General features: G+C 36.2%; 1 protein-coding gene across 1 annotated transcript; it reads right to left on the reverse strand.

Annotated features, from left to right (window-relative positions):
• Nucleotides 1-681: 681 nt before the first annotated feature.
• On the reverse strand, nt 682-1,266 carry LOC113755312 (uncharacterized mitochondrial protein AtMg00310-like). The gene has a single exon (XM_027299349.1). It carries the CDS (start codon nt 1,264-1,266, stop codon nt 682-684), a length of 585 nt encoding a protein of 194 aa, XP_027155150.1.
• Between the last annotated feature and the right edge of the window lie 11,370 nt (nt 1,267-12,636).

The following is a 12,636-nucleotide window of genomic DNA, read 5'->3' on the forward strand; positions in this document are numbered from 1 at the left end:
AACATTGGTATGAACTGTTTCTTCTGTACTCTTTTTATCCCCCTGCTGATGCTCTACCCCTTGTTCCATCCATTCTTTGTGCGCACGTTCTACTATTCTCAATGGTGCTAATCTAATTGAGTTCTCATATTCCCTCTTGTTCCTATCTTTCCATACCTGCCATAATATATTTGCTGTCAGGCCAATATGCTCCTTCCCTTCCTGTCTAGTTCTTGCTTCTGTAATTCTCATCCACCATCTCTTAAAATCACCCCTCTGATCATTTGCTCCATCCCACTGAATGGGGGCTGATTTCCATACTTCCAGTGCATGTGGACAGTTGAGTAACATATGTCCTATGGTTTCTGGAGCCTCACCACAGGTTGAGCAGATAGGGTCCCCTACTCCTGTTCGCTTTCTCACTGCCTCCCTGACTGGTACTGCTCGTTTAATACACTTCCAGATGAAGTGCTTGATTTTATGCTTAATGTTGAGCTTCCATAACATATTCCACACCTGAACCATTTGCTAGCTTCCTTCTGAGATGCTTGTTCCAGCTCCCTCCTGGTTGCACCTTCTTCTGCTCATGCCTTTCTCCATCAACAATTTGTATCCTGAGTCGACTGTGTATTCCCCTCCAGCTTTTGGTTTCCAGTAGAAACTATCTTCCCTCCCTGATAAGCTTAGAGGGATGCGGAGAATCTACTCAGCATCTTCTTTGTTGAAATTTCTGAAGATAACATTCATGTTCCATCTCTGCTGGCAGATTAGCTCATCAACCATCTTTAGCTCACAGTTACTTGTTCTGCATGTTGAAAGCTTCCCCGTGGGTGTTTCTGGTAACCATTTATGGTCCCAGATTTTCGTGTTCCTACCATTTTCAATCCTCCTAATCAGTCCTTCCTCTATTAAGCTCCTTGCTCCCAGTAATCCTTGCCAAATCCATGATGCATTTTTAGGGAGGGTGCATTGTAGTATGGATTCCTGAGGGAAATACTTGGATTTTAAAACCTTACTGACCAGAAGATTTGGGCTGGTTAATATCCTCCATAACTGCTTACCCAGACGTGCTTTGTTGAAGGCTTCCAGATCCTTAAACCCAAGGCCGCCTATGTTCTTGTGTACTGCCATTTTGTCCCAAGAGATCCAGTGCATTTTGTTCCTTCCCTCAGATCCACCCCACCAGAAATTGGACATCATGGTGCTAATGTCTTTGTAGAGTGATCTAGGCAGCTTAAAACAGGACATAACGTACGTAGGCATGGCCATTGCAACTGCCTTCAACATGACCTCTTTTCCAGCTAAGCTCAGAAATTTATTCTTCCAATTCTGAAGCCTGCACCTTGGCAGATCACTCCTCTTTGTACATCTTCCAGATTTTTACTAAAGAAAACTGCAGATTTGTCAAAGTTGATCAGCTGTCCTGAGGCTGCTTCATAGACTTTTAGGACTTTCATTATTTCAGCCGCCTCTTCCTTATTTGCTTGACAAAAGATGAGCGAATCATCAGCAAAGAAAAGATGGGTAAGTTGAGGACCTTGCCTGCTGATTTTCAAGCCTGTGATCCTCTTGCTTTCTTCAGCTTGCCTTAACAGATTGGAGAATCCCTCAGAACATATTAAGAACAGGTATGGTGACAATGGATCTCCTTGACGAATACCTCTCCCTGGTGAGACAAAACCTTTCACTTCTCCATTACAATTGAAGGAATAATTGACTGTTGTTAGGCAGCCAGTTATCCATTCAATCCATTTAGTACAGAAACCCATTTTGCTCATCATTGCCAGCAAAAAATGCCACTCCACCTATCATAAGCTTTTGCCATGTCAAACTTAATAGCCATGTATCCATCTTTCCCTTGTCTTTTGTTTTTCAGGTAATGCATGTATTCATGAGCAATCATTACATTATCTAGGATTTGTCTTCCTGGGATAAAGGTCTTGCTAATGCATTTGTGCAGGACTACCTTCAGTCTATTAGCCAAGATTTTTGAAATAATTTTGTAAAGCACACTACAAAGACTGATAGGCATGAAATGCTTTAAACTGATAGGATTCTGGATTTTGGGGATAAGGGATATAACTGTATGGTTGATGGATTTAAGCATGAAGCCTGATGTGAAAAAAGCTTGGATCGCTGGGATAATGTCTTTTTGATGGTGCTCCAAAATCTCTGGAAAAATAGAGGAGTCATCCCATCTTGTCCTGGAGCTTTTTCAGAATTCATGGAAAAAAGAGCATCATGAATTTCTTTTTCCTCAACTACCTTAGTCAGATTATTATTCATGTCCTGAGTTATGGAGTTAGGAATTCCATCTAGAATTTCAGACATGTCACCTCTCCCACCACTACTAAAAAGATCCTTAAAGTAATCAGAAATTTCCTTCACAACCTCATCCTCGTTACTAGTCCAAGAACTATCATTTCGCTACAAGTTTCTGATTCTATTCTTCACTCTTCTACCCTTGACATAGGTGTGAAAAAACTTGGTATTTTTATCCCCCTCCCTAAGCCAACTAATTCTCGATTTTTGTCTCCAAAAGTGCTCTTCCTCCTTATATGCAATGCTCAGCTTATCTTTGATGTCATTCAGATTTTGCCTCCTATTAGCAGACTCCGAAATCCTGGCTTCCTCCAACTCTTTCTTAAGATCATGAATTTTACTCCTTGAGTTGGCTTGGAAAGAATTCCTCCATTTCAAGAGTTCAATTCTGCAATTTCTGATCTTTTTTGTAATTTTGAACATCCTATAGCCTTGCTCCTCTTTTTTCCATGCACTCTCAATCACTTGTTGCACCCCTTCCCTTTGTAGCCACCTCTTGTCAAAATAAAACCTTTTCTTGTGCCTGTCAGTTGCAGGTATGGTGTTTATCATCAGCATGGAGTGATCAGAAGCCAATGTGGTCAAGTGCTGGCATCTTGCCTTCTCAAAAACTTGGAACCAATCCACACTACAAAGGCCTCTATCAGGCCTTTGCCTAATACCCTGAATCAAAGGCCACACTGCAAAGACATCGAAAGAACAAGTGATTAGCGGATTTTCGTGGTGTTGGAGGAAACTTCTGTATCTTAGGCCACTAGCTCAGCTGTTGAAGCATCAATTGCAGGTACAAGCAGCACCTTTTTCTGGTGTGATAATTGGCATACACAAGGTCCTTTGTATTTGAAATACCCTGAATCTCTGCTTAAGAGCCCATGCCTATGTCCTTGCTCTAAAGTTATAAAATCGTGAATAATGGATGCTTGGCTTGGCCCAAATTAGAAGAATTAATTTTTGGTGTTTGAATTTCAACAAGTCACTCCAGAAAGTATGTTGCAACAAGTATATATGTCAAACCATGTTAAATGGAATGCCTTCTCTGGGAAGTCAGACATGCAAGAAAATTTATCAACAAGGGAACAAAGTGCAATGGTTTCAGCCGGTGTGGAGTGCACGATGCATTCCTAAGTATGTGTTTATAATGTGATTAATGGTGCAGGAAAAAAGCTGATGATGAAAGATAGGTTGCTGAGTTGTGGTATTGCAAATATCTCATCTAGATGTGTATTGTGTGATTTGGTAGATGAAAGCTTGGGATATTTATTCTTTGATTGTGCATTTCCTAGATGTGTATGAGATACGGTGCTTCTCATACAGAGGTTTTTTTACCATGGAGTCAAGAAATGGAACAGTGGTGCAATCATTTGGGTGGGAAATCTTTTGGTGCAAAACTCAGAAGATTGATGCTAGCTGTCATTATGTGGCATCTGTGGCAAGAGAAAAATAGGAGAGTATTTCAACATACTATTGCAACTTGAAAGCACTGGTAGAGTGCTTCATGTCATTGGCAAAGTTATTCAGAACTGTGCGGTGTCTTGGCCGAAAGCTCCACGTACTCAGTAGAATTGGCAGCTGGTGATGGAGTGGGGATTACCACAGGACTGCTTACTTTCATTGAAGTGGTAGGATTTTTCCACTGTAAAGCTTACTTTCATGATCAATAAAAGTGCTCATTTTGGTCAAAAAAAAAAGGGGGGGAAGGAGATCAGCAGATTCACGAGCCTGACCACAAAGTACAAACACCATCAACTGCCAGTTGATGGTAAGACTACAGCAGATTGTTGTTAACAAGCTAACTAGTGATCAAATTCATGAACTTCAAAAAGATGTTTCTGATGTTGAAGTGCAGTTAGCACTATTCTCAATGCAACAAGGCAAGGCACCTAGACCAGATGGTTTTCCTGTGGAATTTTTTGTGAAGAATTGGGGTGTAGTGCAGGCTGACTTTATTAAAGCTGTGAAACATTGCTTTGGAAATGATAGTCTACATACTCGTCTGAATAGTACAATTATTTCTCTTATTCCAAAGGTTCCTAATCTATCTACTATGCATGAGTATAGACCTATATCTTGTTGCAATACTGTTTATAAGGTCTACTCTAAGATTTTGACAGAGAGGATGAAAAGAATACTACCAGAATTAATCAGTAATAGGCAAAATATTTTCTCAAAGGAAGGATGATCTCTGATAATATCCTATTAATGCACCACATTGTTATTGGCTATCATAAGAAAAATGGACAAGCTAATGTGCTGTGAAAGTAGACATGATGAAGGCTTATGACACTGTAAGGTGGGATTTCTTGTTTGCTGTTATGGAGTGTATGAATTTCCCTGAAAAATACATTCAATGGGTGAGGAAAGGTGTATGCATGGCTAGATTTTCATTAAACATGAATGGGGCTCTTGCTGGCTATTTTTCTAGTACTAGAGGTTTGAGACGGAGACCCCATTTCTCCATATCTCTTTCTTTTAGCAATGGAAGTCTTTTCTCTCTTGTTTGATGATGCCACTAGGATACCTGAATTCCAGTTTCATCCTAAATATCAAGCCCTTGAAGTTTCTCATCTCATATTTGCAGATGATTTATTTCTTCTATCAACTGCGAAATCCAGATCTATGAATGTAATGAATTCAGTTCTTTTGGAATTTACTGCTTTGTCTAGCTTATCACCAAATCTACATAAAAGTGAGATTCTCTTATTAGGGGTTAGTGACGAGGAAGGAATGGAATTGTGCAAGATTCTGGCGATGAAGAGAGGATATTTACCAATCAAATATTTGGGAGTACCTTTGCTAAGCACAAAGCTTTCATTGAAAGACTGCTTTCCTATTATTGAGAAGATAAAAAAAGAAAATTATGTGGTGGAGCCCAAAAACTTTGACTTCTGCTGGTAGGCTTCAGCTGGTAAAGTCAGTACTGCTGAGTATGCAACTATACTGGAGTAGTGTATTCTTATTACGGTATTACCTCGAGCTGTCATAAAGAATATTGAAGCCATGCTCGCTGCATTCTTGTGGAAAGGTGAGACCTCTGCTAAACATGGAGGAAATAAGCAAACCCGCTCAACAAGGTGGATTAGGAGTACCTGATTTCGGACGTAGTATGCAGGAAAGAATCACTTTGGATCAATTGGATTCATAGTGTGAAGCTCAAACATCAATGGTTCTGGGTTATTCCTATTACTCAGTCATGTTCTTGGTTTTGGCGAAAGTTACTTCGACTTAGGCCTCTAGTGCATCCTTATATTATTTCAAAGATCAATAATGGTGAGAACACCTTTCTCTGGTATGATAACTGGCACCCTAGAGTACCTTAGTTGACAGCCTATGGTCCTGATATAATAAGACAGTTTGGAAGCGAGCTACAAGCTAGAGACTCTTCTATTATAGAAAATGGCGAGTGAAAGATTCCCACAGGTAGAAGGAGAACAGCTGATATTGAGGATTTTGTACAGCTCCTCCCATCTGGACAATCCTTGAATGTTAACATCCAAGACTCGGCAAGATGGTTGGCTAGTAAGAATGGTACCTTTTCTATTAAATCTGCAGCTGAATTGTTAGACCCTCAATATGTTGAAGTTCACTGGCACCACCTTGCTTGGTTCAAAAAGTGCATTCCAAAGTACTCGTTTATCCTGTGGCTGCTTTTGAAGAATAGGTTAAGCACATCGTTTGTTTCTTGCAACATCGTCTTACAAAAATTTCCGGCTATCAACTCAATTCCGTACCTTCAAACAGATCGGCACGGAGAAAAGAGCATAACGAGGCCCTTAACTGGTAAATAAAGCTTTAATCCAATGAACGCGTTATCTCCAGAAGTTTCTCTTATCTGTGATATCATTGGAGGAAGTTAATTTTAAGAATTAGTAAAATTCACCTTTATATTTATTTGTTTCACAAAGATCTTATTTTATTGTAACAATCTTTTTAAAATATCCTGAAAAATTCAACTACGATTTTGACAGGTAATTTATCTTTTCTTTCTTTCATAACTATCAAACATATTCTCACTGTTCACATACGAATTTATATGCATAACTTTTTCAAACTCATATCTTTATGATGAACTTTTAATTGTATTTTTAAAAAATTCATATGATATACAAACGTATAATATCTTGTATTATATTTGTCCCATATAATACTGAGTCTCTTCCTAAGTATGAACAATACAAAATATGGATTAATTATCTATACATTGATAGTGCATGCACCGATAATTTTGGATAAATGACAACTATATAAAATTTAAATTTGAAATTCAACTTTTATATATATGTCATGAATCTAATTGTGATAATATATACACCTTTAGTTTATATAAAATTTACTCACAAAGTATTGGTTCATTTGTTAGAACAAACTATCTAGTAACTGTTCTTACCAGTTTAATATATTATTTGGTACGTGGGCTCTTGGGTCAAGGGAATATTAAGTTAGTTTTATTTTAGGGGGAAAGCCAATTATAATAGCTAGTTGGGGGTTTTGGAGAGTTTCTCTAGGCATTGTATAGCAGCTTGGGCGCGTCACAATCCAATTTAAAAAAAATATTTTAATTACAAGTTTATTTTCCTTTACTTTTATTAACACCCAAAGTTGTAACCATGTCCTATTATTCATTTAGACATTTGTACCTTAACCTTTTATGATTTTCCTTAAAAAAAAAATTTTATGACTTAAGTGATATTCTGCGGTTGAAAAATTGTAAGATATTAAAGAAACAATTTATAAGAAATCATAATGAGGGGTGTAAAATGCCAAATAAAGCTCTATTTATGCGTATTCCACATCTAAAAAATCCATAATGATAGATTACAACCCAATTGTTGGGTGCAACCCGTCCAAACATTTGAATTTATTAGGGTGAAAAGTAAAAAAGGGTAATAAACCCCGGGGGGGAGGGGGAGGGGGAGGGGTGAATGATATTTGACTTGTTGAATAATGGTGCATGGTGTGCACCTAAGCATATAAATTAGTAGGGTCTAGTTTGGGTTCTTTTGATTCAAATCCAAATTTATTAAATTTAGTTAAATCCCCATTCTTATGGGTCTAAAAATATAAATCCAAATCCGACACTCATGGGTTTGAATATTCAATGGGCGTCCATGAATATTTTTCTGAACATACAATAAAAAATTAAAGTAAAAATATTTTAAAAATATATAGAGTTAAAAAATAACATAAATACCATCCCATTTTTATTTTCAAATAATAAAATTAACATTCAAAATGTTGAATGCAATATTATGTACTCAAAAAAAGAACTATTATTAACTAAAGATAATTATTTTCAAAGTTTAATCTGCATCTTTCATTCAATCTTTTATTTATTTACTTTTGCTATTATGTATATATATAGACTTATGACTCTCTTATAGGGTCTAAATCCCCACTCAAGGGGCCAAAATTGAAATTGCGGTATGAAGTGGGAGAATACGTCACAAGTAGTCCATTGGCTCGACTGTCTAAGCAAATCTGCGTCCTACTTAACCCAAAACTTGGAATAATTCTCTCAGGTCCTAATCAAATAATTGACAGGCCTTAGCGTTCAAACAACAACAACCATACTTGGCTCATTAAAACGACAATTGTGATAAAGCGACGGTAATCTGCAGGCCGATCTTTTCTTGGACAACAGGAGCAGCAAGTTGCACAAGAAGCCGAATTCCACGGAATCTTGTAGAACTTCAGGGACTAGCTTATCAAAAGGATTGATGGATTATCTCCTGTTTCAGACAAAAAAGAAAAAAAAAAAACCCAAAAACAGATGCCTGCGTCCAATTGTTTCCTTCTCGCCAATCACTCAATTGTCCTCTCCCAACCACCCTCTTCAAATATTGTGAATAATCTTTGTCTCAATCACATTGTCTTATAAATAACCAATTTTTATTTTTATTTTTATACATCCCTCCTACTGAGCAATTACTTTAGAACTATTTATGCTCAAAGTTAAATACTACTTGGATATGAAACAACTTTAAAAAATTGAAAACTAGAAAACTCAAAATGATATTTCTCTTTGTATAATAATGATATCAATTTAGGATTAGTACTATCATATGAAAGTTACAAACACATGCAAAAGTTTCTCAATCATTACTTCGCATCGCTTAGGATTTTAAAATTTTGCAAAAGTGCTAAAACTCAGCGGTAGAAGTATCTTAAATATAGATATAAGAAAATAGAATAATAATAAATTTGATTAAATTAGTGGCAAAAAGTGTCCTGTAACTTTTAAAGTCATAGAGTTTGTAAATTTTTATTTTTCATGATTTTAAGGATACAATGTTGCCTACTCGCCATAGGTTTTGATTCTACCAAAGATAAGTCCTTAAGATAGAGCTTCTCGATGTGAAATTCTGATAATGGACGGTGCTAATGCTGCCACAGAATAAATTAGGAGTTTGTAACATTCATAGTTTTCGTCATTTCAATCATTTTAAGGGTACAATAAGTGTGTTTGGATAGTAAATTATTTGGGATAATTTTTTTTTTAAAAATACTATAACACTTTTATTGATATAGTGTGTGTAAAATAAAAAGACAGTTTAAAAAATATATTTATTGTTAGGAAATTGGCTTAATTTCTTTTAGGTAGGTTTTTTATTTTATGTGGACTAATTGATTTTAGTTACTTGAAGTAGTAGCAAAAGAATTTCTCATTTTGTTTAGAATTAGAAGTTATTTCCTATTCTGTACAAGTTTAGGAATTAGAATTGATTTCCTATTATTATTTGGATTTTGGCTAAATAATGTTATCTATAAATAGGTGGGTTGACATACTACACAAGAGATACACAAGAACATACAAGAGACGACATGTAACCTTATACATGGGGTGTGAGAGGGTTCTTGGGAGATGAGATATGGTATATGACAGGTGTCGAGCCTGTGCAATAATAAATACCTACTCGAGAAAAATGAATTTTCTGTGTATAGTAGTGAGTAGGGTCGAATCCACAGGGACTGGGAAAAATTCGATTCTTTTCAAGTTCGGGACACGGGGGATTTTTATCAGAAATAAACTAAAAATAATTAAACAATTTAACTAAAAATAATTAATTAATTAATACAAATTTAAATAGCAATCAAATAAATAATAAGTAAATTCTAGCCAAGGATACAACTACGCAGACACAGTCCATTCATCTTATCATTGATGCAAAGAAGGTTCACTTAATTTTATTAATAGGCTAGTTATAGTCGCCGAAAAACTCTAACGACCAGCTTTTCCTTAATTTATTGATAACCAAGGTACGACCGTTGATTACCTCTAACCAGGAAATACTCCTAGGTACGACCGTAGGAATTAATTTCCTAATTGCATTAAAAACTAGAAAAGCCTAACCCAAATTAATAACACGCTACGAGGGTTATTTAAATCAGATTGCATGTTCTCCTAGTATGTGAAAATACTAGTTGTCACTAATATTAACCGACTAAACAATTACGGATTTAATTGATTAATTTGACAGGAGATTAATAAGTCAAATTGCACATCGGGCCCTTGATATCCAACTAACAAAATAATCCCATGGAAATTAAAATAGAAAACATGCAAATATTAACAAATTAAGGAACACGTAAAATTAATTAGATCTCACAGATATTTGGGACTGCGTCTTCGCGTTGATCCTTGACTAGATGAGAAAATTAGCCACGCCTCATAAGAAAATTCCCACGCAATTTAATTGAACTCAAAGACATTTATCTCTTACTAATAATTGAAAATAAGAATTGTATTCTCAGTAGTCTAATACAATAAAAATAGTTTCATGGAAGAGACGGAAGAAAACAAGACACGCAAGAAATCTTCACCCCAAAACTAAAACTTCTCTGCCTAGACGGAAGAGAAGAAGAAAAACTGACTCTGGCCAAATGTGCGGCTTCCCCCATAAAACACACCAATTCCAAACTTCACTCTACGCTGACCAAAGAAAACATTCCTTTCCCTACCTAATCAACTCCACCGAAAACAAAAGCAAAGGCTACTTTCCACAAAGGCACCGTGAATCAAGAAAGGAAATGGTCTTTACACAATGGTCAAGTCTTCGCGGTCCCCACCTAATTGAGATGTTGGCCAGCCCAATTGAATTCCCAAATGCAATTCCATTCTTTCTCGTTGGTTTGCACCAGAATTGTGTAAAGCTTCACAATAATCTTCTCAAGAGGTTTCTGCTCCAATTTCTGAAATTATATCCAAATACCAAATATAAATATATATTGACAATTAAAGCAAATTAAAGCAATATTTGGCAAGGATAAAAAGGAATATTAACAATAAAATTACTAACAATTAACACCTTATCAGTATATAAGGGTTAGACTTTGGTTTAAATTGTATTATTATATAGAGTTTTCCTCTCATAATAAATAATGGGTTTCTCTCCATGGACATAGGCTCAATGGTGGAACCGAAACACGTTAAATATTGTGTGTCATCTATTTTTCATACTTGTGACTTATCTATCATTAAATTATTGTGTACTTGATATCTCAATGGTTGTTTGTTTCGCGTTTGGATCCTAACATTTATGATAAGGCCATATCCCACTACTCACATATCGGTATTGTCATCAATTATTATCCAAAAAAAAGAACACAATTTTTGTTCAAATCCACCATGCAACTCAAACTCAAGCTCAACGAAGTCAAAATATTCGAGTTCACTTCTTTCTGATCAAATTTCCATCAAACAAAAACCATCATATCTTACTTCCGGCCAGAAGATGGAGATACTGATTGCTTTAATTTCAGCACTTCTAATTATCGTCCTAAGCGTTCTCCAAACGAACAGGAGGAGATCATCAAGACCAAAAAATCCTCCACCTCCTCAATTGGAAGGTGATTTGAAGTCTGATTGAGATGAAATTTTACACACGCGATCCTCTCATCAAGTTCTACTCATCTACCAGTTCAGATTTCAGATTTTCTTTTCGTTTGGTAACACCTTTCCAAACCCACTTCTTTGACCTATAGTTTTTTGGGGGTGATTTTGTAGTAATTTTGCTTGATTGGAATTGGTGATATTATTGTCATCCGAATATTTCGGGTAGACCTGTGTATTCCCATTGTTGTGATAGTGGAGATTTTTTACTGGACTAGGTCCTGTGATTTTTTTCAATTTGGGTTTTTCATGTAAAATTCTTGGTGTCATGTGCCTTTATTTTTCTTGCATTTTATTATCACTATTGGTATTATTACTTGATGATTTGATTTATTTCTATTTTAACTGGTATTTGGAGAAAGAGAAATTTGTCCTGGGCTAATTCTGATATTGTATGTCTGTATTGGTACCCCTTTTCCAACAAGTGGTATCAGAACAATCAGGTTAGACTGCTCATTTGTACTGGTTACAAATGGATGATTCGGATAGTGGTTGCATGATAAAATTGAATGCTACTAATTATTCGATTTGGAAGTCTAGAATAGAAGACTACTTGTATTGTAGAGATTTGTTTGAACCTATTCTAGGGAATAAAGGCAGACCAAGTGATATGAGTGATGAAACTGTTGGCAATATTAGAAAATGGATTGGTCAAAGTATTTTTCAACATTTTGCTAATGACACCAGAGCTGATGTATTATGGAAAAAGCTTGAAAGTATGTATGAATGGAAGACCGATTTGAACAAGGCTAGTTGTCTGAAGTAGATTACTCAGATGAGATATAAAGATGAGGAAGATATGACTGAACACCTGAGTAATTTTCAGGGATTGATAAACCAGGTAACTACGTTAAATTTGAATTTGGATGATGAAGTGCAGGCTCTATTATTATTTAGTTCACTACCGGATAGTTAGGAAACCATGGTAGTCTCCGTCAATAATTCAGTTCCGAATGGTGTGTTGACCATGGCTATTGCAAAAGATGTCGTGATGAATGAAGAGTTCAGGAGAAAGGAACAAGAAATTGTCTATGAGTCCCAGAACCTGGTGACAGAAAAGAAAGAAAGAAGAGGGAGAAGCAAAAGTAGAGGACCCCACAACAGGAATGACAAATTCAGAGGCAGGTCTGAGTCGCGAAAAAATATTGCATGCTATTATTGTAAGAACAATGGGCATTATATGAAAGAATGCAGAATCCTAAAATGGGAACAAGTTGAGAAAAAGGGTAAGGCGAAGGAAAAAGGTGATGAAGAGGCTATAGCAATTGTGGCAGCTCATGATGATATGTTTGTGTTCTGTGATGATGTTCAAGTGAATATTATTCATTATGACAGTGATTGGGTAGTTGATTCGGGTGCATCCTACCATGTTACTCCTCATAGACATTTCTTCTCAACCTACACAGAAGGAGATTTTGGATATGTTAAGATTGGAAATGAGGTCTCAT

This window comes from Coffea eugenioides, unplaced genomic scaffold, assembly GCF_003713205.1.
Source record: "Coffea eugenioides isolate CCC68of unplaced genomic scaffold, Ceug_1.0 ScVebR1_1418;HRSCAF=2265, whole genome shotgun sequence".
Classification (NCBI taxonomy): domain Eukaryota; kingdom Viridiplantae; phylum Streptophyta; class Magnoliopsida; order Gentianales; family Rubiaceae; genus Coffea; species Coffea eugenioides.